Source organism: Elgaria multicarinata, chromosome 8 (assembly GCF_023053635.1).
Source record: "Elgaria multicarinata webbii isolate HBS135686 ecotype San Diego chromosome 8, rElgMul1.1.pri, whole genome shotgun sequence".
NCBI classification, from domain to species: Eukaryota; Metazoa; Chordata; class Lepidosauria; order Squamata; family Anguidae; genus Elgaria; species Elgaria multicarinata.
The window spans coordinates 19,641,783-19,669,121 of NC_086178.1; the positions used below are offsets into that span (position 1 = coordinate 19,641,783).

The 27,339-nt window shown below is 41.2% G+C and overlaps 1 protein-coding gene across 3 annotated transcripts in view; it reads right to left on the reverse strand.

The window, feature by feature from the left end:
- NLGN1 (neuroligin 1) overlaps positions 1-27,339 on the reverse strand; it is a 586,836-nt gene that overhangs the window by 351,512 nt on the left and 207,985 nt on the right. For all 3 annotated transcript variants that reach the window (XM_063131965.1, XM_063131964.1, XM_063131963.1), the window contains one exon: positions 22,759-22,911. In XM_063131965.1, coding sequence (XP_062988035.1) covers positions 22,759-22,911 — 153 coding nt within the window. The remainder of the gene's footprint in view (positions 1-22,758; positions 22,912-27,339) is intronic.

The following is a 27,339-nucleotide window of genomic DNA, read 5'->3' on the forward strand; positions in this document are numbered from 1 at the left end:
CATGAGTGCTCATGCGCTCTTCTCCGATTGAAAACAAAATAAATGGTGGGCACGACATCCTTTTCCTCCTGGGACATCGCGCACTACGTGTAGACGAGGGCAACGATCTTGCGATCATAAAATTGCGAGATCGTCACCCTCAAACCCCCTCATCTAGCCATGGCCAATATTTGAGTCTTCCCTCATGGAAATCAAGGCAGCGTATGTAGGGTGCCTGCAGGCATTCTCCCATCATGCATCATGTGCCTTCAAACTATCACCAGATTCTGCCTGAGTCCACTAGGTTTTCTCCTAGTTCTGCTTACACCAGCTTCAACTCCAGACCCCTCCAAGGGGTCGGTATTTTTTCTTGTGCATCAAAAGTTAGCAACCCAAACAGCTGTTTGGAAACCATTAAACGTCTGATCGTGGACCACTGGAGAATGTGGCAGTGTTTGCATGGTCTCATAAGGCTGCTGCTCTTGCCAATACATCACTCCTATCATGGCAGCACATGCGGCAGCCTGCACTTCTTGCATAGCGCTAATTTATTTTAGAGACTTCTGAGCAGCACTACCTGCCACAATGGGATGGGATGTGTAGTTCAACCCTTAAAAGCTAAAGGAAAACAAAGGGCCGCACTGGATATGACAAATGCAATGGAGGCTGGTGCTCCTATTTTGGTGGGTCTGTGAATCTATTCCGTGTTTCAGTCACTACCAGCCAGAACTCTAAAGGAACTATTCAAGGTATTGAACCCGATCCCCAAAAGAGGTTCAGAACCTCGAATAGCTCATTTAGAATTCTGACTGTTCTGACTAAAGCCCAGAATGGATTCACAGCTCCACCGAAATCATAGCCATCAGCCTCCAGTGGTTAGACTGTGTTGTGCATTTAACATGCAGATAATACACATGATTTATCATTTTGGTTTTTTTTTTTTTAATATCAGTTGGGGAAGGTGACAGTAACTGAGGCAAAACACAATAGGCATGAATACCTACTGAAAACAGAAAACAGCATCCCTTCTAAAACAACAATAGAATAATAACTACAAAAAACAATTAATCTAATCAAACATAAGATGCAGTACTGAACATCAACACAGTTAAAATGCCGTCATGCGATGCCAGTAAAATTCCCACTAATACACTTTTCTGAACAGAGTGTTCCAATGATGCTCTTTCCTGCACACACCCACAAACCGGCCAAATGCATGGAGGTGAACAAGCACACACAGGTTCCTCCCTGTCCATCATTACCTGTACATGTATGGATAGATCATCCAGTTGCCTCCTATGTGTGTCCAAAAATGTGGGAGCATATGGTCATTTTTTTCCTGGTTACATTAGTACAGGGGGACCCAAACCTTTTGGGGTCACTGGGCACATTTTGACCTTTAAGAGGGTGTTCTCACAAAATGGTTGTCATGAGGGGGCTGGCCCGATTGCAAAATGGCTGCTATGGTGAGTGTCACAATTCATTTCCCATGAGGCTAAAGGAAAATGAACTCATCCAAAAACCTAAATATAAGGCAGAGGTGACGTTACACATCTGTTCATATGGAATTTCCAAGTATAGTAGTGTGTTCCTGTTATGGGTCTATGGTTATGGTTATGTATTTCTCTATATTTTTGTGTCTTGTGGTGATTATTTCTGTGGTGAGAATAAGTTGAGTGGGTGGAAGAATGGTGAATTTGCATATATGTGATGATTGGCTGAGTGTACGAAGGGGAGATGAAGTGGGTGTGTCGTGTTGCATGAATCAGAGAGGAAATTGATGTGAGATAGTTTAGGTCAGGGTTAGGGTTTGGATTAAAGAGAAAAGGACTGGATGATTTAGAGATATAGTGAAGGTCTGTAGTGATTGGGCAAAGCTTGATGGAGAGTGAGATCTGGAGTACTGTATATGAGTGAACATACACGCGTAGAACTGTTAACCATTACTTACTATTCACAACTTATAGCTGTAATTAATAATGTTTTATTTCTTTATACAAATCCTATGCCTTCTGCTCTTCACTATGTAAAGGGAAGGCAATAACAGAAACAATACAGGTGTAAATATAAACAAGTGGGTCCTCATAGCTTGAGGACAAAGTAAAGGGTTGGACCTGAGCTTTAAAGGTCCTGATGGCAGTGTGACAGTGTGTGGGGAAGGTGTTTCCTGCTGGGGTGAAAAAGGCCTTAATGAAGGGGAATTCTCACTGGGAAGAGGTAGGAACACCACAGGTGAGGTCTTGACCAGGCATCATCAAGGAAGAGACCAGGCAGTCTTCCATGGGATACAAATGTAAAGGCCCTGGTTGTACACTGGAAACAGGATGCTAGAATAGATGGACCCACAGTCTGATCCAACAGGGATCTCCTCATCTTCTTATAAAGATAACAAGAAGGAACATATGAGTGAAGCTGTCCCCTAAGATACAGTGGCCAAAGCCAGTCAAAACATAAATACCAACATGGTAAAATGGGGCTGGAAACTTACAGGCAACCAGTACAGTTGAGCTAAAGTGATAAGAGTTGCTGTTTGAGGCATGTCCTCAAGAGAGGGTGGGATGCACAAGCTGCATCTTCTGAGCCCTCTTTGAAGGCAGCCCCACACAGAGCACATTGCAGTGATCTAGACCAGAGGTAAGATCCTGATGGTGTTGGGTTTACTGACAGCACTGGAAGACAACAGAGCAACCATCTATTATTCACAGGCCTTTGATCCCTGCCTCTCCCTTAAATTATGCTGCTGCCTTTGATCAGCCAGCTCCTGCACCTCAGATGAAAACAGGGTTTCATGAGGAAAACTGTGTCTCTTTCATTGATCTTAGGGAAGGTTGGGTATCCTCTCTGCCAAAAAATAAAATCAAAATGTCCAAATTCTGTAGTGCGGCAACCTAAATTCTGTACTGACTTGGAATAAACAATAAGAAATATGAATTAATTGTATTTCTATACTGCACACTTACACAATATTGTCAGTTGGATGTCAAGGCACTTTACACACACACACACACACACACACACACACACATGCCACATCAACGTTACGTTCAAATATTTTCAAAGCCATTCCCAGAAAGAATGAAAAGAAAAGGGTTTATTTGGATCTTCAGTCCCTTCTCACTCACAGGCCTTACCTACCCAAAAGTCCGGGACGGAGGAGGGGAGATCTCACGTTGCAATTAACATGAGATCCCTCCTCCGTTTACACGTAAGGCGTGACGACCTCAAGAAGAGAGGTGTCGTGCCTAGCATTTTTTAATTTCTTAAAGGGGACGGAGCGCACGAACGCTCGTGCGCAAAGGTAAGTTTTTTAAAAATTCTAACTACTTTCCTCGCTCCCCCCACCCTACCCCCAATGGGGGCAGCGCTTCTGAGGAGTGCTGCACCCCATGCGCGGGTCCCAGCTCCACGCAAATTATTGCATGGAGCGAGGTAAACCTGTGGAAACAGGCCACATGTTCCACGGTCTCGAGCTCAGCCCGAGACTGTAGAAAAAGTGGGCCCAAAGCGGAGGCCTGTATCCTGGGGCAAGGGAGGGATGATCCCTCCCTGATCACGGGATCCCCTGTGCATCACCTGGATGCACAGGGATGATCCCAGGGTTCGCCCCAGGATAAAGCCTGGTCTAGCTAAGGCCAGTCTCTATGAAAACCAAACTACTGAGCGGGGCCTTTTAAACTACCTGCTTGTCAATAACCCACCCCATTAGACCCAACTCCTTAGGAGCCTGTTTTTTTGTTTGTTTGTTTTGTAGCCCGCCTGGTGCCATGGATATGCCATGAAATATCCTCAATGTGGCTGAAATGATTACTGAAGAAAATGACTATTCCCCCTCACCCCCACCAGCAAAAGCTGTCTTGTCTTGGAGTTGCAAGTCTCAAAGAATTAAGCATGTTGCATAGAAGGTAACTGAAAATCCAGAGATACAAATAAATAATAAAGTAAATTGTATTAAAAGAAGATGCAGGTTAACGAGCAAGTTCACAATGAGTTCTGGGTAACTGTCATAAAAATAATGGTCAAGATGACCTGGATGGTATCCAAAGAGAAAATGCTGGTTTAATGGCCTATCACTTAGGCCAAAATGTTTATTTGAGTAATGAACAGGTGTGACGTTGGATTATTCCAGGTCGAGCTTTAATTGCTTTAAATACTACACTACTTGCATTTGAAATGGGAATTTATATTTGTATTAATAAATGAAAGAAATGGATTCAATGATTCCTGTACTATAATTACTCTAGCACAATACATGGATTGCAACCCATGAAACAATCCAAGGTGTTTCATCTGCTCATAGGTGGCAGATAGGTAGATAAATGCTCCCAATGTGCCAGACTACAGACAGAAAGCTCAAACACAGTCTGTAAGAGTGGAATAGCAAGAATGAATGTGGTGGTTGTCATGTACTTGGTGTTTAGTTTGATGGCCCCTATATTGAACAGGACTGAGATCTTTTCACCATGTACATGGGAGTAAGCCCAACTTAATTCAATGGTACTTGTTTCTTAATAGGCATGTATAGGATTGCACCGTCTATTTGAGATTCTGAGGAGGACAGATCATACCCTAAGCTTTGGATCCTGAGACAGATGTGCCAAACCACATCTCGCCCATGCATCTCCCCAGTCACTTCTAGTAAAAACAAAAATAAAAAATGTGTGATAGGGTATAACTGCATTCACCATTTTGCTGTCACTTGGACGTGGCAGCCAGTGAACTGGAGGGGTGGATTAATGCCAGACGGGGAAATGCTAAACATGATGACATCACGTTAATCATTTAAGATTAATCATTTAAGAGAAGATTGAGGGGAGACATGATAGCACTCTTCAAACACAGAGGAGGGCCAGGATCTCTTCTCGATCATCCCAGAGTGCAGGACATGGGATAATGGGCTCAAGTCAATAAATAAATAAATAAAAGTCATAGGACGCCAGATTCCAGCTGGACATCAGGAAAAACTTCCTGGCTGTTAGAGCAGTATGACAATGGAACCAATGACCTAGGGAGGTCGTGGGCTCTCCCACACTAGGCATTCAAAGGCAGCTGGACAACCATCTTTCAGGTATGCTTTATCATGGATTCTTGCATTGAGCAGGTGGTTGGACTTGGTGGCCTTATGGGCCCCTTCCAACTCTGCTATTCTATGATTCATAAATTTGCATATAGCATATGCAATTTTTATGCAAATTTGTGGAGGGTTGTCCTGACTTTTGGGGGATGCCATTCCTAGTTTTGGGTGATTCATACGTAGTCACCCTAACATCTAGTAAGTCCTCACGCTTGCATGGTAACCCTACAGAATATACCCAAACAGGTTCACTAGAGAAGCCTTGGCAAGCACAGTATTGAGAACACGTCCTTTTGGAGTGACTCCCGTGTTTCAGATGAACTCTTGTCCCAAGTTAAACAGAAAGGTGGTCATCAAATAAAGCAGGTTGCAGAGTGTGCAAATAACCAAGAAAAACCCTGCTCAAATGTCATTGTTAAGGGAGCTCAGATAGAGTTATAAATTGCAATTGCCGCCTGCTCTTGAAACGCAAGAAGCTCAAATAAGGCAGTTTCTATTACTGCTGCATATTGATGTGTTTTGCTATTAATTTCCCATCTTTACTTTCACTTTAATGTACCTTTAATTAGGCAATAATATATAATCTTCCATTCATTTATCATTTCTGCTCAAAGTGGGGGTTGGAAAGCCTGGGGTGGCACTGCAGAGGGAGACTAAATAAAATGCCAGCTCTTGACAGCACCTTTAATGTGTCATAAAAGATAATGGATGTGCCAGTCATTCACATGCTAATGATTTAACATTTTCCTAAGCTTTACTTCATATTATAGTATGAATTGTAAAAAAAGAAAAAAGGAAAGGAAAAAAAAAGGAAAGTAAATTCGAAGGCATTGCCAAGGATAAACGTCATTATCAGAAGCCTCATCACGGACACGGAGTCTTAGCATGGTGCAAGTAAATATAAAATGGAAAGCAAAAGACAGGAACACAAACCTTTGAAAATGTGTGAATATGCAAAACCCATGCTTGCCAAAGTTCTCCAAAATCCATCTCAGAGCTCATTCCAACGAGATGAGCTCTGTGAGATCCTGAGCTTTGCTTTTTTTTTGCCCTTTAAATGAAAACCTGTTCATATTTTAGTGCACATTTTTTGCATCAATTGTGCTTATTTTTGAAACCGATTAAAGCATATTTGTACCCATTTTTCAAAAGTACACATTTGGTTATGCACATTCTTTTTCAAATCTACCCATGCTGTTGAAGGCATTCATTTTTGTTCTGCAAAGCATATTGCAAGCTCAGAAAGGGATGGACTTTGACCTCAGATTGCATCTGAATCTGCCCTTGGTCGAAAAGGGGTGAACTGACTAACATCCTGATAAAAAATGAACGGAAATTTCTCATGCATCCCTAGTTAAGACAGGGCAGCATTCACTTTGCAGCACAAAGAATTCCATGTCACAGTCCTTCTTGGGAGGAATAATTATGACCATAAGGATGGTCAGAATCAAGGCCCCACTGGTATACTTCATGGGGCAGGTGGGGCAGTCAGACTGAGTGCATAACCCTTACTTGCTGCCTAGCACCTCCATAGAATCATAGAATAGTAGAGTTGGAAGGGGCCTATAAAGCCATCCAGTCCAACCCCTTGCTCAGTGAAGGAATCCACCCTAAAGCATCCCTGACAGATGGTTGTCCAGCTGCCTCTTGAAGGCCTCTAGTGTGGGAGAGCCCACAACCTCCCTAGGTAATTGGTTCCATTTCTCTCAAAATATGCACTTATGTCTGAAAATATGCACATTAATACAAATTTGGGGATGTTTTTCAGCCCAGATCTGTATCACAAAAATTCAAGAAATGAGAAACCCAAAGAATCTCTTCAATCTAATCTGCATGATTATATGGGATAAGGTCTATTTGTATGAGAATTCACAAAGAACAAATCTCTACAAAGGGGGCAGACACACAAATGATGGCCCCCATAATGTCTTCGGCCTTTTTCAAGTATGTAATTTAACTATAGGAAAGAGGACATGAAAGGGCTACTTATTTTAACATAGGCTTCAAACAAAATCCATGAGAAACATTAATAAAATTAACCAAAATAAATGACAGAGGTTTCAGTCAACAACTATTTCATACCCATATGCCATGGGGTGGTGAGATTAAATCCATATGAAGTACTGATCAGGGCCGAAATACCCATTCGGGTCTTATTAACCAGCCAGCACTCAAGGCCTCCTGAGCTGCCATATAGAAAATGAAGATTCGTAAAAGCTGTTTGTTCATTTCATCAAGCACAAAAAGACACTGAAAGGTGTCTAAGGGCATTTCAGAAAACCAAAAAAATGGCAATACCTATCTCGACCATCACCCTTTCTTGTTTATTAACATTAATATACAACATTTTCTAAAGCACTTGGCTGAAATAACACTAGAACACAGCATTTGGACATAATTAAGAGGGGATGGCGGACATTAAGAGAAGCTAAATATAATTCATGCTGTGTTGAGAGAATTCCGAGTATACATTTGTCTGACGAACAGAGAGTTGATCCTCCTGGCTGGCAACTAATTCCTAACAGGGCATTGAATTGACTGAGAGCTAAAAGGCCAGCAACAAGCACTCCCTGAACCAAAGTACATAAATGACTCCTTTCACCTCGAGTGAACTACAACACTTGTTTTGGCAAAGTTCTTCCCTGATGTGGGAATGTATATAGGGTTATATGAGAATTTCATTTTTGTTTGCAAAACATGTGAGTATGTCCAGGTCAAAGCTCCAAATACGACCGCCGGCACATCTCTGCTGAAAATATTCTTAAATAACAGAATACATGCTCACATTCATTTTGTTTCCAAGTCTCAGGTAAGTTTGCACAAATTGACTGATTTGCATAAATTTCCTCCATGGATTGAATCTGCCCAACTTTAGTTTATGGAGGAAGTTTGTGCAAATTTGGGGGAAATTGCACAAATTTGGGGAAATTTATACAAATTTGGAGAAGCATGAGCAAATCTCCCATTCAATTGCTGCTCAATTTATGCAGGTTTCCCATTCGTGCAGAGCAACCAGTGATTACAAAAAGGACTCAGAAATGAGATGAATAGCAGGATGATGTTGGGAGAATCCTGGCGAATTCAAACACCGCTTGTTCACCCATCCCTAGATGTATGAGGATTTCCTTTCTGTTTGCAAATCATGTGAACATGTTGTGTTCGTAATCCCAAATATGAATGCAAGCAGGAGTATTTTTCCTTCAGACGAATGTTTGCAAATTCCTAAATCTGCAGTCAAATTTTTTAAAAATCATTTTTTGGGGGGGGGGGATTCACACTTTGAAAATCTGCAAAACTGCACTTTTTCCTCCCAAAAAAATGCCTTTTCATTTTTTTAGTCAATTGGGGGAAAGTGCACATTTTAAAAAAATATGCACAGAAATGTGAGCTTTTTTCCATTCAAAATGTGCACGTTTCCTGTTCGAATGAGCCAAAAAACATCAAAAATGAAAATAGAAGCAAGCTGAAATGGGATTTGAAGTGAAGTTTGGAAAATGTAAATGTGCATGAAAATTACTGGTTCTTCCATCCCTGTACCTATGCACCCCAGTAATTGCTCGCTCCCATTGGCCTTCATGTTGGTTTGCTCATGCAAGTGAACCTTTGGTAGAGACTTTTTGCTGTTCACATTAGTGAGGGGCAAGATAAAGAGTTGTGTATGTTTGTGCGTGAATGTAAATTGAGGGGGATCCTTGAAATAAGGGGCTATTCTGAGGGCCAGTTGAGAAACCTCAGGCTTCCAGTTGCATATTCCCTGTCAGTGCAAATGCAGGTGTGTGTTGTCTCTTCGTGTTAGAGGATTAATGAATATCATGACTTTGCTAAGCTCTGCTCCCAAGTCCTTGTCATGCTCCTTGAGTCATAATAATGCTTTCAGGAGTCTTTGGTGTGTAGCTTCCTCATCCCATTCAAGATTAGAACACTGGTGGAAGATGGCCTAGAAAATGCTACCTTGAGCCCTTCATACATTATTTACCAGAGGTATTGGCAAGTGTAAATGAGTTGCAATGTTGTTGTTTTCCTCTTCCATCATAATATCCAAAGCACAAACTCATGCAAGGGAGATGCACAGGGCTGGGGTATTAGTCAATCAACTGGTCAGATATTGTCAGTTATTCCATGAGGCTGAGAATGTCTTTGTTGGGGTGACAGCCAGTATTTTAATTGCATCATGAGGTCAGGTAGTAGCAAGGCGAGATTGGGAGTTATGTACTCCTTCAGCTTGCAGGGGTGTGGATTCACATTTTGAAGTAAATTTCGGCCTGCCCCATAACCAACATTTCATTACAAAATGGATGTTTGTCTTTTATAGTTGCTCTGCTTGCTGTATTTGTTTAATGTTCATTTAATCACATCTTGTATCTGTCTGGACTGCAATTGTGGTTCCAGGAGAAAAGACAGCTGTACAGTTCTAACACATGTTTGCTTTAAATCCTTGATCATCGTTTGACATTCGCCCTATTGGGCATTTTCCCCATTTTCCCTTCATATATGGGGGGAGGGATGCAAGGACGAGCTACTTGGCCACTCCCACTTCCCCATGTCCCCAACACCATTCCTCCTGCGTTTGACATGTTGGGGGCCAAACTTCTGCAGCCAGGGTGGCCACATCTGAATCTCTCTCTCTCTCTCTCTCTCTCTCTCTCTCTCTCTCTCTCTCTCTCTCACACACACACACACACACACACACACACAGATGACATCCATCATCAAAAAAAGAGTTCCAACAAGAATATAGATTTGCATAAAAGTTATATATGCTAATATAATATATATATATATATGCAAATTTAGAAATAATCATTACAATTTAAATATAAATACAGTATAAATCAGAGTATACCTGCTGGACAAGAGTATACCACAAGATGAAGTGATGGCCATCAATTTAGATGGCTTTAAGGGGCGTTAGATACATTCCTGGAGGAGAAGGTCATCAATGGCTACAAGTCCTGATGGCTAGGTGCTACCTCTAATATCAGAGGCTGTAGGCCTGTATATACCAGTCGCTGGGAAACCTGGGCGGAAGGGTGCTATTTCACCCATTTCCTGTTTGTGGGTTCCTGGCCAACAGCTGGTTGGCCATTGTGTGAACAGATTGCTGGACTAGATGGACCTTGATTTGACCCAGCATGGCTCTTCTTACGTTCTTATCTTAGGTGGCAAACTGTGAGCATAATAATAATAATAATAATAATAATAATAATAATAATAATAATAATAAACAACTGATTGTATCTAATCCGTTTCTATGCTTTTTATGGTTTAAAATTTTGCATATCGATTTTTAATGTTCAGTGTTTTAATCTTTGTAAATCGCCCAGAGAGCTTTGGCTATAGGGCGCTATGTTTATTTTATTTATTTTATTTATTATTGCATTTATATCCCACCTTTTTTCCTCCAAGGAACCCAAGGTGGCATACATAATCCTCCTCCTCCTCTCCATTTTATCCTCACAACAACAACCCTGTGAGGTGAGTTGGGCTGAGAGTCTGTGACTGGCCCAAAGTCACCCAGTGGGTCTCTATGGCTGAGTGGGGACTAGAACCCGGATCTCTTGACTCCCAACACTTTAGCCACTATACCACACTGGTTCATTATATAATAATAATAATAATAATAATAATAGTGATGTAGGACACCTTCAAATAGATGTCCATCCTCTGTAAAAGAGGTCACATGGCCATCCTATCTGTAGAAGGGAACCATTTCTACTCAAATGGGGCCCCTGCCACATTTAGAACCCTGGAGGATGACACTGTACCAGAATGATGCTATGGGATTGGGTGCTCTGAGTCTTGTGGAAAATTTAGAATGACAAGTGGCTTCGCAAACCCAGGCTCTGCCACCAGGTAAGCCAGCAGTTAGAGGAATAAGCAGATGGGAGGATCAAAGCAGGTGTGAGCATCTGTGCAGCCAAGGCATTCATTGGTGTAGGTGGGCCTTCCAGAGGGCTTGAGCATCAGCAGCTGCCCATAAGTGCCTACGTTACTCACTGTTGGAAAGTGAATCATGAGTAAGATCTGATCCAGTATGGAAAACTAGATGTTCTTCTGGCCAACCACAGAGACGGCAAGCAGAACCTGCATCCTGCACGTGTCTACGTTGCACAGGATTAGAAAAGTTTGTGTTTCCCGCAATGCAAATTCCCATTCCAACATTAAATAGGAAGAAGTGGAAAGCAAATCATGTGTGATACTGTCTTTGAGTGTGTCTCACTTACTTCCAAGTAAACCAATCAAAATCAAGATGCTAGACATTTGGGAGAGTGGATATACTTGTGTCTTTGACTAAATCTCTACTTGTTTGAAAGAGGGGGGGGGGAGAATCCAAAACAAAAACAAAACTGTGCCTAGTGTTTGCAATATGGAAAAAAAAATCCCATGAATCACCCTGGTAACCACAAGGCGATTTACTGATGAGTTGGAGTAAAGGTTTCCTAAACATTCTTTCCCTTGGAGTCCCATTACCGTTCTTCGAAGGGGAGAAATCCATCCAAGAGCTGCAGAAAGAAAATGTAATGCAAGAAAAGAAGGCTGGATATTCAGCACTCAAGGCCAATTGGTATCAGTAATCTTGGCAGTGCCAAGTTAGACAGATGGCAAAGCTTATCCATCGAGGATGACAAAAACCTTTTCCTCTTTGAACTATTCCTTTTCAAACAGGAGAGTTGAAACAACACTGCACACTGAGATTCATTTCAATGCAGTGGAAGCTGGTGGTTCCAATGTCAGTAGGGCAGTGAATCTGTTCCAGGCTTCAGTCAAAACCACCCAGATCTCTAAAGGAGCTATCCAAGGTGTGACTGAAACCCGGAGCAGATTCACCACCCCACTGACATTGGAGCCACCAGACTCCACTGTTCAAATTAATATTGGTTTGACAAAGGATATATCATTATACCATCTAATAGCAAACTCGGGTGGTGAGTGCATATCAGTTTAGAAGCAAAATGGGGATGCCCAAGAATAAGATTGCGATGTTTACATACTTCTGCCAGAGGATGTACATTTCTGAAGTAAAAGAAAATTACTGTTGGAGTTCCACTGCAATTATCCCTGACTTCTGTTGGAGATGATGGTAGTTGTAATCCAGAAACATCTGGACAGCACAACGTTGGCCGTGGCTGACCTATAGTAAGTATCCTGTGAGCAATGATGAAGGCTCAGGAAATTGTGCATTTTCCTCACTGGGTAAATGGGAACTTTATGGCTTCCATTTACACAGCAGGAAAAATTATATAATTTCTGGAGGCTCCATAGTCGTGCACAATGGAGGTTCCAGGTGAAGGTGGACCACTGTTGGGCACTTGTCATGTTGCGCGGGTGCTTGACCCGTGGTCCCAAGAATGCACCTCGGGCACCCAACTGGGTCCAGGGGAACAGACACCGGGGATGCACTGAAATTTATTTCTTGATTTATATATTTAGGCGGACCTTACTTGTGTGTGATATACACACACAGGCACCCCGTTTATCAGTTTGAATGCTGTGAAAGTAAACTATTGGGTTCCTTTCTTTCTTTAATGAATGAATGAAAGACAAAGAAAACCCATCCTCCTTGCCCTCGCTAAAATTTAATTCTGGTTACAGCAGAAAGAACTTTCTACAGGGCTTCAAGCAGTTGACCTCAAATTTTCTCCCATTTCTGTGTTGATGCCCTTTTGCAAGTCATTTCTCTTTTAAAGAACAAAAAATAAACCACACAATCATCTTAACTCTTAATGCAGAGCTTTTCTTCGGAGACCCGGGAGTTCAAGGATATCAGGCTTTCCTATGTACTATCCATCACTGAAAAGACAGCTCGCACGGGGTTTGCATTTCAACAGAACAGAGTGGTCACAGAGGCATCAAAGGTACATATTCATTTGCTTATCATTTCGTCACCTCTCACCGTTTCTGGCGGGGGATGAGCAAGCAGTCAGGAATAAGCGGAGAATAGCTGGAAAGCAAGCCTCGAAGTGAAGGTGACTGTTTTTCTGGAGTGTGGTGAGGTATGGTATGCTTGCAGTCCTAAATACTTTAACAATTATGAGCCACTGTATAAGTACAGCAGATAGGAGGAATTCGCAATGGGTTCCTAAAAGAGAGATTTGGGGGTAACTAGTACCCTTAAGTGGGCACTTGAATTAGATCCAGTCCCACCACTGGCACAGACATTGTCATTGGCACAGTGGTTGCAATTGGTGTCTTTTCCTGCCAATACAGCTGGATGGTTAAGAAAAGGAAGGGATTCGATGAGCTCCCAAAAGATAACTCCAAACTTTGAGAATGGCATTAAAATAGCAGATGCAATTCAATGTAAGCAAGTGTATGCACGTTGGGGCAAAACAAAAGAACCCAGCCAATTTCACGTATACGCTGATGGAAACTGAGCTGGCAGCCAATGACTGACCAGTGTGCAGTTGTGGTGAAAAAGGCAAAATCTATGGTGGGTGTAATTAGAAAATGGATTGAAAAATAAAACACCTAATATCATACTGTCCTTATATAAATCCATAGTGCAACCACGTTGGGAATACTGTGTGCAGTTCTGGGCTGGATCTACACTACTCCTTTGAAGCTCTTTATAACAGTTATAAAGCGCTTTAAAGCAATAGTGTAGATCCGGCCCTGGTCATCACACGTCAAAAAGGGTATTATAGAGTTGGAAAAGGTATAGAAAAGGGCGACAAGCATGCTTAAGAGCTGGAACAGCTCCCCTATGCAGAAAATTTACAATGTTTAGGACTGTTTCATTTAGGGGGAAAAGATGAGTAATATATGTTTAATATACTTTTAACTTTTGTATATATTTATTTATTCATTACATTTATATACCGCCCCATAGCCGAAGCTCTCTGGGCAGTTTACAAAAGTTAAAAACAATGAACATTAAAAACAAATATACAAAAATTTAAAAGCATAAAAACAGCAGCAGAAGCAATAACTCTATTTATAGGTTTTTAATGTATATGTTTTAAATTTTGTGATGCCACTTTATTTATTTATTTATTTAGAATATTTATATACCACTCCCCATTGAAAAATTTCAGAGCGGTGTACAAGATAAAATGAAAATAAAACCAGAATAAAACAGTTAAAACAAAATTTAAAAGAAGCAAAAACAGAGATTCAAGGCTGCATATTAAGGAAAGGCTTCTTGGAATAAAGATGTTTTCAGGAGGTGCTGAAAGGAGTACAAGGTTGGCACCTGCCTGACCTCCAGAGGCAGGGAATTCCACAGGAGGGGGGCCACCACGCTGAAGGCTCTTCCCCTGGTGGATTCCAATCGGAGGATGGATCTATGTGGAACCACCAGGAGCAGGCCCCTTGGATGACCTTGAGGCCCAGTATAGGACAAAAAGCGGGATATAAATAATAATAATAATAAATATTATTATTAAATACAGATGTGACCTGTAAAGGAAGAGTTCTCTGTATAGCATCTTCTGATGCAGCTGAATGGGAATAACAGATTTTACACAACAAATTGTGAGAAATCTCGAATTGTATGGGATGGAATTACAGTATTTTGGGTGGCCTATACCACCAGGTATAAATTCCTACTCAATTTCCCACTAGGAATCCAGTTTTTTAATGACTTCTGGCATTAGATGCACAGAATTTTAGGTCAGTAATTATTATTTTTTTGTCTTTTACTTATTTTAAGTAGATCCATAGTACAGAATAAACACTAAGCATGCAACGCTGTTACAAGCAAATATTAAAACAACTTTCAGGTACATTTCTATTAACAAGGCCTATGAAGAGCAAAACATCTTACTAAATAAGACATCTTAACAGTCTTCCCAAATCAAACAAAGAAAGTGACTTCTCCCATAGAAAACTGAAATTTAGGATCACTGGACTGCCTTTTACACATTTTTACACATGTTCATTTGCTTATGCACATTCAGATGTTGTATTTCCTCATCATACAATAGAAATATAAACACATTACTAAATCTACCTAAAAATCTACATCTCCTGGTCTCAAAACTGGGTTTTCTAGCTACAAAACCTGCCTTTGAGACAACATCGTGATCATCATAATATGGAACTGATATGTCAGTGACAAATGAATCAATTTTCTCAAAGTAGTTATGTTTGTGTTTTAGTCTGGGCAATGCAATGTTTCCCATTTCAAGCATCCCTTCCTGGGCTGATAACATCCCTAGTTTATGGCTGTTATTTCTCATGACCTGACCATTGTGACCTCCTTGATTTACACTGTCCAATTTTGACACTAGAACCTCCGTTGCCAGCTATTCACAACCACAGAGGTTTCTTAGAATGTAAACTATCACAAAAAGATTGTGGACTGTACCTAGAAAAAACACTTTATGCTCGGTCTAACAGCCCCAGATGTGTGGGACTGGGTGTTAGAATTAGGGATTTTGCAGGCATCCAGTTGGGCCTGGGAATCCCATGGGTAGTTCCCCATCTGGATCCTCAGACCACGAAGCCACGGGGAACTTATATGCCCGCTCATCGAGTGTTGCGTAATCCATGAGTGCCCCACAGCCCCCCACTTCTCCCTGTGAGCTAACATTTTCCATAAAAGCTGGGCTCCTGAAAGTGTGAGGATCTGATCTTACACACAATGGCTGCATAAATGGCCACTTCCGCAAGATTAGAGTTGTAAAAGGGGCCCTTTACAATTCAGGGGCTCACGTGGCTCAGTTCACACAAGCGCACATGCCTCCGGACCCAGGTGAGTCAGTCCATCCCTAGCTGGGATAAAACCATGCAGAATATCCTTTAGTGTGTTTGATCATGGAAACTCCTAACTGCTTAGCTATGGCAGGGGAAGCTCCATACCCCAAATGGATTCCTCCAACATTCCTAGTCTGAAGAAACCAATTTGGGGACTCTCAAATGTGAATTCCCCTGATTGATTACTCATAAGGAGGATCAAAACTGTGAGTGGATGCTCTCTCTGTTGTGTCAACCCCGACTGTGGAATGCCCTCCCTTTGGAGGCCCGACTGGTGCCAGCGTGGACTTCATTCCAACGCCAAGTTAAGACATGGCTTTTTAACAAAGCCTTTGATGGCTGAATACACCAAGCTCACAAATAAATAGAAGGCAGTAGTTTTTAAATGACTAATATATATTAGGTGTCTGAAAGCACACAACTACCCAAACCACTTAATATGCCAAAAACTGAACTGCTTGTTTTTCCTCCTAAACCTTCTCCTCACCTCTCATTCTCTCTTACTGTCAACGATGTCACGCTTACTCTGGTCAAGGAAGCTCGTAGTCTTTTGATTCCTCGCTCTCCTTTATTCCTCATATTGAGGCAGTAGCTAAATCCTGTCGTTTCTTCCTGTATAATATTGCCAGGATTCGACCATTTTTGTCTGTCTCTTCTGCCAAGACTCTTGTTCACGCACTGGTTATCTCTCGGTTGGACTACTGCAACCTTCTTCTCTCTGGCCTTCCTTCGTCTCACATCAGTCCACTGGTCTCTGTCCACCACTCTGCCGCCAAGATCATCTTCTTGGCCCGCCGCTCTGACCATGTCATTCCACTTCTGAAATCTCTTCATTGGCTTCCAATTCACTCCAGAATCCAATATAAACTTCTCCTGTTGACCTTCAAAGCTTTTCACGGTCTAGCTCCTGCCTATCTCTCCTCTCTCATCTCACACTATTGCCCCGCTCGTGCTCTCCGCTCCTCAGATGCCATGCTTCTCGCCTGCCCAAGGACCTCTACTTCCCTTACTCGGCTTTGTCCTTTTTCTTCTGCTGCCCCTTACGCCTGGAAAGCTCTTCCAGAACACTTGAGAACTACAAACTCAATCACAGCTTTTAAAACTCAGCTAAAAACTTTTCTTTTCCCTATAGCTTTTAAATATTAAGTTTGTTCTGACCCTATACTGTCAGCTTCACCCTACCCGGTGCCTGTTTACACTTCCCTGTGCCTGTTTGCACTCTCGTTCCCTCCTTATTGTTTACTACAACTTTATTAGATTGTAAGCCTATGCGGCAGGGTCTTGCTATTTACTGTGTAATCTGTACAGCACCATGTACATTGATGGTGCTATATAAATAAATAAATAAATAATAATAATAATAATAATAATAATAATAGTGAAGAGAGATGATCAACAAGAAACCCATTTATTATTATACCAAAGTTATAAAAAGGCTGATGTATCCCACAGTTGTTTAACAATAGTGGTGTTGGGTACTATAATACAATAAACCAATAATTGGAATGATATTCCTACTTAAAGACTATACAAGTCTAGTCTTTAAGTAGGAATATAATTGTATTATAGTACCCAACACCACTATTGTTAAACAACTATGGGATACATCAGCCTTTTTATAACTTTGGTATAATAATAAATGGGTTTCTTGTTGATCATCTCTCTTCACTAATGAATTCACCAAGCTTGCACACTGTTTTAACTGTTTTCATTGGTTTTTACTGCTTTTAAATTCTATACTGGTTTTAGCTTGTTTAATGGTTTAATTTGTCTTTAGCTGTATATATTTATAGTTTATATTGTTGCATAATTTTATTTGTGTGCTGCCCTAAGATCTTAGTGATATAGTGCAGGATCCAAATATTTTAAATAAATAAATAAATAATCAGGGCTGTGATCCCCCTGGTCCTCAAGCCACCTGCATTGCCACCACTGCTTCCTTGGGGAACCTAGCTTGGCCAGGTGAAGTCAGAAGTGGTGATGGTGGAGTGGAGGCAGTGGTAACATATACATTCCGAAAACCGGGGGGGGGGGCAGAATCTTCAACATTGTCTTTCTTTTTTTTAAAAAAAGACCTGTTGATGCTTCAGTGAACATTTAAAATTATGTCACTATACTCTGAGATAGCAAAAAGAATCCCAAGGATTGTAGTTCTCTTAAGCAGTATCTGCTGAGAGCATAATGAGGCAAGGCAGAGCAGAGACATGACGATTGTTATTTCCTAAATCACCAGACTGCAGAAGTCGTATAGCATGAGGCCCGGTTTCTTCTCAAGATCATTATCATAAGAGTTACCCAGGAACATTAACCCTCAGCCACAGATCAGGAAATTTGTCATATTTTAGGCAAGAAAATATGTCTGTTCTCACAGCACAGGGACACTTGGTCAATTTTTAATTAACAATCTAAACATGTTCTTATATATGCTGTGTGTGTGTGTGTGTGTGTACACGTATGAGAGACACAGAGAGATAGATTAGGGTAATTAACTTGATCAATTAAAGAAACATTTCATACTGTAGCCACATGAAAAACCAGACATGGAACAAAATGAATGAATGTTAGAAATGCATTTTACATGAAAGCACCTCCAAGTTTGGCTCCATCCTAGAAAATGACTTCAGAATAATCTCAGGGTAAAGATTTTTATTTCGTCATAACCAACAGCTAGTTCTCACGTAACCAAGGGCTAGTTTTCAACTCCATTCCTAAAGTGAATGTGGAATAAGTAGAAGATGGCTGTGTCCCATATGGCAAAATGGTGGCCCATTCTGATGTACTTTGAAAGAGTTCCTGATCAAGGCATTCTGTTGATCCAACCCACATCCATGCCCACAGAGCCATATCAGGAGACCATGCTATCCATTCACACTGAGTTCTTTCCATGTTGAAATTACCACGTGGCATAAGGCTAGGTTTGTCCTTGCCTGTCCTCCAAGGAACAGAATAGCTTACATGCTGATGGGGGACACCAAAGGGTGGGTGCGACATAACAGACCTTTACACTAGGCCCGTTGCATAACATAAACCCTTCTCAGGCCAAGCGCCACCACTTGAAAACCTGAGGGAGGGTTAAATAAAACCTTTCCCCTAGCTTTGAGGGAAACAGGTTTAATATAGGATCTCTCAAAATATACTGTGGGAATACTCTGCTGTGAGTGTTTAATAACTGTAAGGCAGGTAAATAATGCCAAACTGACACATGGTATTTGGTAGCTAACAAAAAATAATAAGTTTATTGTTGTTTAAAAGCTTTAAATCAAAATATAATACTTTCAATCCTGCTTGATCTAAACTCTCCACACACCAACTACCTCGCTCTCTTCACACCAATCCTAAGTCCCGAGAATCTAAATTCTTCTTACTCTACAACTAAACAACTCTCTTCACACACAATCAAACTCACATGCCTCACATACGCCCAACACTCTCCTTATATATTCCTTCCCCACCACCACCTATTACATCATAAACCACACCCACTCAGTTCTAACATTCCATACTTACCAGACTCTGGCCTGGTTCAGACAACACGCTAAACCATGCTGCTTAACCACAAAATGGTTAACGGAACGCATTGACCTTAATGCATTCCATTAACCATTTTGTGGTTAGGATGCATGGTTTAGCATGATGTCTGAACCAGGCCATACTAATCTAGACTTATACAAGATAATCAATTGTGGGGTGATGACACAGTGGGCAGGAGGCGCAAGGCCCTCCCCAAACAAGAAGCTACCCACCCCACTCCCCACACCATTGTTGGACTCCAGTCATTACTCGAAGGAAAGGCATTTTTCACATATACACATGCATCCTATATTATCATCTCTGTAGCTCTTCTTCTATAGCTCAGATGCAGCTCTTGATCCAACAAAGGCTGCACATTTTGCAGCTACTGACATACTCATCTAAATGCCAGCAGACTAGTGACACAATCCACTAAGGGAAAAGGAAAAGTATCTGATATGCAGCAGATAAAATTAACTGAATTTATTATTTATATTTGGGGTGCCTAATAAGAAAAAATAAAGAACAAGAAAGAAATTCTAACCACAAATCAATGGTGTGTGTTTTTTCAAAATTAAAAATAATCTCTCCTTCTGTGGTAGAAGGAAGAAGTAACCTTTCCTCCTTTTATTTAAGAAATAATATGTTTAGGATAGAAGTTTTAATGTGGAATATGCCATTATTTTTGTTTCAGAGATCTTAACATCTGGGACATATCTCACCCACCTAGAAATATAATTTTCCCCTTCTGTACCCACCCAGATATTTTTTCCCTGGTGCTGCCATTTCCCACACCCCATTTTATCATCTAAAGAACCATGAGAGGTAGGTTAGGCAGACAGCAACTGAGTAAAGGCTCTCTAGTAGCTGATGAGGAACTTGAAGTCTCCTTTAAGTCAGTGTCCACTACATAACACTGGATTTTCGCCAAAGGACCTGGGATGCCCTCTTTGGGGTCTTAACTGAATCAAGGATGCACAGCTCTCTAATTTGGAATCACAGAGACAGGAAAATTATGATTCACCTTTTCATTCTTTTCAGTAAACCGACAGAGATAGGCATTGTTTTATCTGAGCAGGGACTAGCCTGCTTTGGTTCTCCATCAGAGAATTTGATCAAGACAGATACACAGACCAAATAGTGGCAGCAAATGACTGAAAGTGGGAACTTCACATTTCGAACCGAATGGCCATCTGTGGACAACCTAGGTACAAATGAATGACGGGTGAGCTCCTTCATTGTAATTAGCTAGGGTTTTTTTTTTTTTAGAGCTTTCTTAAAGAACACTTGATTTCTTATTTTAACAGAGCCTTTTTCTCCAAGAAAGTTCAGAATGTTGACATATCTGGAGGGAACTCCCTGCCAGTCCTCTTCCTGAAATACACTTACACATACAAAGGTGGTGGGAAGAACAACTGGAAGTATGGAGGGCTAGCTGTTCTAAAGTCCTGGAAAGAGTCAATAATGCAGAGTTTCCATGGCTTCCATCAATTTCACTGAGCTGCTGCTTTGAACCCATGCATTCCAGGAGACATTTCTGAGCATACTCAAAACCAACTAGGTCTTAAGGATAGGTCCTATATGGCCTCTGCCACCACTAGCCAGCCTTCCCTGCCACCAGGTCTCTACTCAACAGTAGGTTTGGTTAGAAAATGAGTAGGAGAATCAGCAGGGAGTGCTGGTGGTGAGCCCATTATGAGCTGGGGCTGAATGTCAGTAAAACTGTGGCTTGGCTCATGATGGGCTCAGAGGAGAGCCCCTGAATTCACTGTTACGAGCTTCTTCCCTGTCCAGTTTGGCAGCATCACTACTGTAAATCAGTACTTGGTCCAGTGAGTCAGGGAAATCAAGAGGGGTCAGTTGGATTACTGATTTGGTCACCATCTTGTGGATTATTGACCATGGGTATGGAGTTGCACCTGCCATGATTAGTAGGAAGCTGCCTCTGAATTCATAATTAGTCATGCAATCATCAGGCAACATATTATTTGACTGCCTATCCAGCATAATACATTGGAAATGTAGCAGGTAGATACATCGTAAATAGATCCGCCACACACAAACATATGCACACAAATCAAAAACAAGAAGCATATGCTAATCAAAAAGTTCATCTTGCATACCGACTACAAAAGTGAATTGTAAATTAATGCACAACATGGCCCTAGAGATTCCAAGTCAATATTTAATTGTGCCGAGAAAGCAAAGAAGATACCAGGTAGCAATGCGAAGGAATCTGATATAAATCAAAGCAGGGCCTGGACATTGAACATTGTGTCACACACAGCTATTAAATTGCACTGCTCAGTGTGCCAGGGAAATGGGGAAGGATTATCAGGTGAAGCGACAAATATTACACCACGTTTCAAGGACTGGAGTTTGATTGCATTCAAATCTAACCACGGCCAAGAGCACCGAGCAAGTAAAAATCATTTTCCTGCCATTGCATCATTCCTTTTTAATCACCAGGTAAAAGCAGATGAATGTTTTCCCCTAAAAATCCAATAACACAAGGTACATTCTAACGATGGGTTTTTGAGGAAATTATGTTTCGACAGAAACTAAGGGACAAGCTAATGTCCAAGTTGTCTTTTCTTAGTACTAAGAAAATCAAAACGGTCCTGTAAGGCAAACTGCAGCTTATAAATCACACACCACCTCTTGCCCAATCTACTTGGGTAAGTGTTGCATTTATGCCTCCATAAAATGTTGATAATTTCAGACTCTAGAATTAGATATGTGTTCAGTGGGGAATATTCAGAACAACACAACATTTCACATCAAACTCTCTCTTTGCCACAATCTATAACAAACAATCTAAACCATAATCTAATCTAATTGTTGCAATATTCTGGAAACAAAAGTTTACTCCAAACATGGTTTTGCATTAAAATGCATTCATGTGGGCTGTATAAAACATAATTCGCACAACAGATTTCTCCAAGACCAATGCTACGAAGTATTGTCCCCCTTAACTAGCTCATCGTCTCTGGATACATCCTAAACTGGACTCGTGCTTTCAGTTTAAAGGCACCAAGCTAAATGCAGAACCCAAAATTGGCAGCGGATAACATTTTCCAAATGTGCTTACTATTCAGAAGTCCAGAAAAGCATAATGAATCTGTCAGCACAATATCCAGGCTTCTGTCTCCTTGCAAACAGAAACAATTGCATCTCAGTTTGCTCTTGCCATTTGTTTCAAATCCCTCGACAATATGTACAACTAATTACTGTAATGTTAATACAGGAGACATGGAGACAACAATGCCGTGTATCATTCCGAGAGCATCTGCACTGTATTTCTGCCATCAAAGCGGAGTATAATTGCAGGTTAGTAATAACAAATTGAAATCCACAGAATACGAACCTTTTCCTCTTTTAAAAAGAAGCAGCCTTGCCAAAAAGGAAAAGCAAAGCAGACACATCTATACATCGACTTCTAACCAATACACAGAGTGTTGCGCAAGGCAAGAACGAATTAAAATCTGATGCTTTCTTACCAAGTACCCCAAGCCGGTAGTTGACGGTGATGACTATCACATTGCCATAACTTGCCAGCACACTGCCATCATATAAATTTCCAGTGCCTTCCATGTAGGACCCTCCATGAATATACACCATCACTGGTTTGGGCCCCCCACTATCTCGAATGTCTGGAAGAAAAACATTGAGAAACATGTTATGCAAAGAATGTTGTGATGCACACCAAATTCCTAGTTCGTTTTCGTTCTTTCCTAAGCTGTTCTTTAAAAAAAATGTTTCCCAAGCAACACATATGAATGAACACAACGTCAAGGGAAAATATGACCAAAAGAAAAAAAAGGGGTGCGGGAAAAGGAAGATGCCACTGGGTCAAATTTTCAAGTTAGGAATTATTGGGGCTTGCCAAAGGGCACTTTGCCAAGGGCCTCCTGCAAGCCTCTGGAAAACAATGGAATCTCAAAACTATGGAATTCTCTACAAGATTTCGGATTACCATGAAATAGGATAGCTTCAAAAGGGAATTGGAGAAATTCATGGAGGAGAAGGCTACCAAGGGTACTAGTCCTGATGGCTATATACCAGCTCCAGTATCAGGGCCAGTATGCCTTTGTACACCGGTTGCTAGGAATCATGGGCAGGAGGGCACTGTTGTATTCATCTTTTGCTTGTGGGTTACCTGTGGGCAGCTGTTTGGCTACTGTGTGAACAGAATAAATGGACCCTTGGGGCATGCCTACTCCATCCATTTATCCCGGGGTCAGCTCAAGGTTGTCCCTGTGCATCCAAATGACACACAGTGGATCCCGGGGTCAACCAGGGATGATCACTCACTTTCCCCAGGATAAAATGGATGACTTTTATTCCAGTTTTTCCCGCAGTCCCGGGACAACCTTGAGGACCATGGGCAGCGTGGTGGTGGGCACCCGGGTCCTCCCTCCTCCCCACAAGTAGTGGGGCTCTCTAAATGGACATCTGCACAGGGTGACTCCATGCCCATCGGGGTGGAGGGGAGCAATTTCGCCATCCCCAGGATGGCTGCCAACGCTTTTCGGTGATGAATTTTTAAGTTTTTTTAATTATTTACTTTTTTGGAGGATCGGGGCTGCACGATTGTGAAATTGGCTCCTTCTCCCCCCCAAAACAACAACAACAAGCCACTCGGGAACATCCCTCTTGGCTTTCAGGATGACGTGCTGGCATTTGGACACTGGGGGAGGATCCCAGAAGCTGGTAAGCCCAAGATCCTCCCCCCATCCCAGAAGGCTCATAGGTGTAGATGAGCCCTTGGTCTGATCCAACATGGCTCTCCTTATGTCCTCATATAAACCTGATGCCTGCCCTGCATGTGGGCAACCTCTGTGCAAATCAAAACAGCGGGCAACTGCAGTTGACCAGATAGGTTGCTTTGACCAAACCATAGCTGCCATGATAGGTATGTTCAGGGCACAAAAAGAGATAAGTAACTTCAGCTCAGTGACGAAGATGATCATATGGATTAACTGGAATGCTGGTCTTTGGACAAAGCAGGGTAACAAGATTATTAACAATCCATCTTATAGAATTATTCATGTGTTTGGAGCCAGTGTAGCATTTTAAGGTGTGTACATGTATGTGCACACACTAGTAAAATACATTTGCCATGCTTATTTATTTGTTACTTTTCCTGTTGAAAGAGCTTATATAAGCAAAACTGGTACCACCCCTTCCCCAATATTCTAACTAATACTATAGATTGTGAATGACCAATTTACAATAGCTATCACAATAGGTTAGAAGTGGGAAAGGGTTAGCTAGCAATTTTGTAAGTAGAATCCCACTAGTGCATAGTCAATAATAACTTCACCACCAATAGAATCAAATTAATTTAAGAACTGGATCACCAGCTAAGCCAAGAGAGCATACTAGGGCAATAGTTTATAGGGGAGAAAGCAAAACGAAAAACCCTAAAAAACCAATTGAAGTTATCTAAAATAATCTATATCTAAGAATTATGTCACACTAGATCATGGCTTGGCATTAATGTCATGGTTGGGTCATGAGAGTTGCCAACTGGCTAGCTTAACACCCTCATGTAGCTGGGAGGGAGAGTTGGTTGTTTTCCCTTAGCGAAGGATTGATGGTTAATGTCTTTACTGGAGGAAAATTGACATAGTTATTATTGTTGTTCTTGTCGTTTTAATCAATCTGATAATACTGAGAAGGTTGTCCTTTGAAATCTGTCCATTTAACATGCATTTTTTTTTTAATTACAGGATTTTTTTCTCTTTTTAAAAAATTGGGTGAGCATCTAAGGCAGAACCAGTCAGGAGAAAAGAAAAAGTACTCTTTGGCTGGAATTGGGAAAAAGGAGAAAAAAAGATTTGTCTGTAATTTGTGGTCATCATTTGAGGTCCTATGATTTGTCCTATCTCCTAGAAAGGTTGGATTGTTGGGGACTTGGGACAGAGCCTTTTGTATAGCAGCACCCCAATTGTGGAACTCATTCCGCAGTAGGGCTAACATGGCTCTCTTGTATTTGGTCATTAAATAGCTGGTAAAAAACTATACCATTCTGCCAGGTTTTCGGTGGTGCTCCATGATTTTAGAGGGTTTCTCCTTTTTTTTATTGCAATGCATGTATTTTATCTGTTTTGTTGATTTATTTATTTTAGTTTTTTGCAATGATTACATTTTATTCTTTTTATAGATTTACGGTAAACTCATGTGAACACACATTGAGTGGAGAGGTACTTTAAGAATACATCAAATAAATAAATAAATAAATAGCACCTGGACAGCTGACAGACTGGGCACATATGTCATCTGTTTAGCATTCTCCACACTATGGTGAGATATAGTGTATGCCTATTTAAATTATAGTAATAATTTCTAAATTGCCATAAGCAATTTCAGTGCAAATCTGTCTCTTACGCAAGAGGGGTGGGAGAGTACAAAAGTGACCACCCGAGAGACAGTTGAAGTTCATCTAGAGTATTGCATCTAGTTCTGGGCACCACACTTCAAGAAAGACTCAGACAAGCTGGAGCGTGTTCAGAGGAGGGCAACCAGGAGGATCAGGGGTCTGGAAACAAAGCCCTATGAAGAGAGACTGAAAGAACTGGGCATGTTTAGTCTGAAGAAGAGAAGACTGAGGGGAGACATGATAGCACTCTTCAAATACTTAAAAGATTGTCACACAGAGGAGGGCCAGGATCTCTTCTCAATCATCCCAGAATGCAGGACATGGGATAACGGGCTCAAGTTACAGGAAGCCAGATTCCACCTGGACATCAGGAAAAACTTCCTGACTGTTAGAGCAGTATGACAATGGAACCAGTTACCTAGGGAGGTTGTGGGCTCTCCCACACTAAAGGCATTCAAGAGGCAGCTGGACAACCATCTGTCAGGGATGCTTAAGGTGGATTCCTGCATTGAGCAGGGGGTTGGACTCGATGGCCTTATAGGCCCCTTCCAACTCTACTAATCTATGATTCTATGATTCTATTCTCCACATTTGTGTTTCATGCTGAATGTTGAAAGGAGAATTAATTTCCTATGGAATCAAATGTTTGTTTCTGAGACTAGGATGCCTGCAGCCCATTTCCAGTTCCTTCAAAGTATAGCTATGGATGGCTATTTACCTGCAGCGTTGGCTTCTTATTTTGCTACCATGGACACAAAATGAAGGACCCAATAATATATTATTAATTTGAAACCGCTAAATGACTGTTCGCAGCAGAAACTGTACACGGCTAATTGTCTGCTTGGAGGTAGCACAGGAGGAGATTGTTTAAGAATTCATCTTTAATTAAAATTACATAGAATTACAGAGCACCAACTGTGAATAGAAATGAAAACTTGGTAGCTTGGTTTGGTTTATCTGGGCATTTTTTAAAAAAAATACTGGGGTATTTTAAAGAAATGGGGCAGCTTTACTCAAAGAAAATAATAAGTCTTACATTCCAACATAAGTTCAAGGTATAAAAGATTCTCTGAATAAATTCAGCCTACATAATGCCTTTTTTATGACTTCCTTCTCAATATTATGCTCCAAAAAGGTTAAGGACAGGCAGTACGGCAAACTCCTCTCAATTTATCCACATGCCACAGCAGATAAGAATAGAGATGATATAAATTTTCTCCATGCTGCACTGTCAAAGATCTCAGCACTGACCTACAGGAAATCCACTCCTTCTGTGAACAGAGAGGTGGTTCTTTCCACTCAGAAAATGTGAGCAGTACGAATTTTACTGTTGCTGATCCATTTCCCTGGAGGCTTGAAAGAAGATGGAGGCAGCATGCAGACATAAACTCTGAACGATAGTGTAGCATTATGAGCCATTTTCCCCCTCACTTCCTTATGCAGCAAAAAAAACCACCCCACTTCTGCACCTTGATGGGGTGAAGCACAGGGCCCAACTAACAAAATGGTTTCCAATCAAGATAAATGCAATCCTCTGCATTTAAGTAGGAAGAAATACAGAGTGGGTGACAACTGGTTTGACAGCAATACATATGGTAAGGATCCAGAGGTTTTACTAGTTCACAAGATAAATATGAGCTGGCAGTGCGATACGGAAATGAAAATTCTAACAAAATTCTAGGATGCATCAACAGAT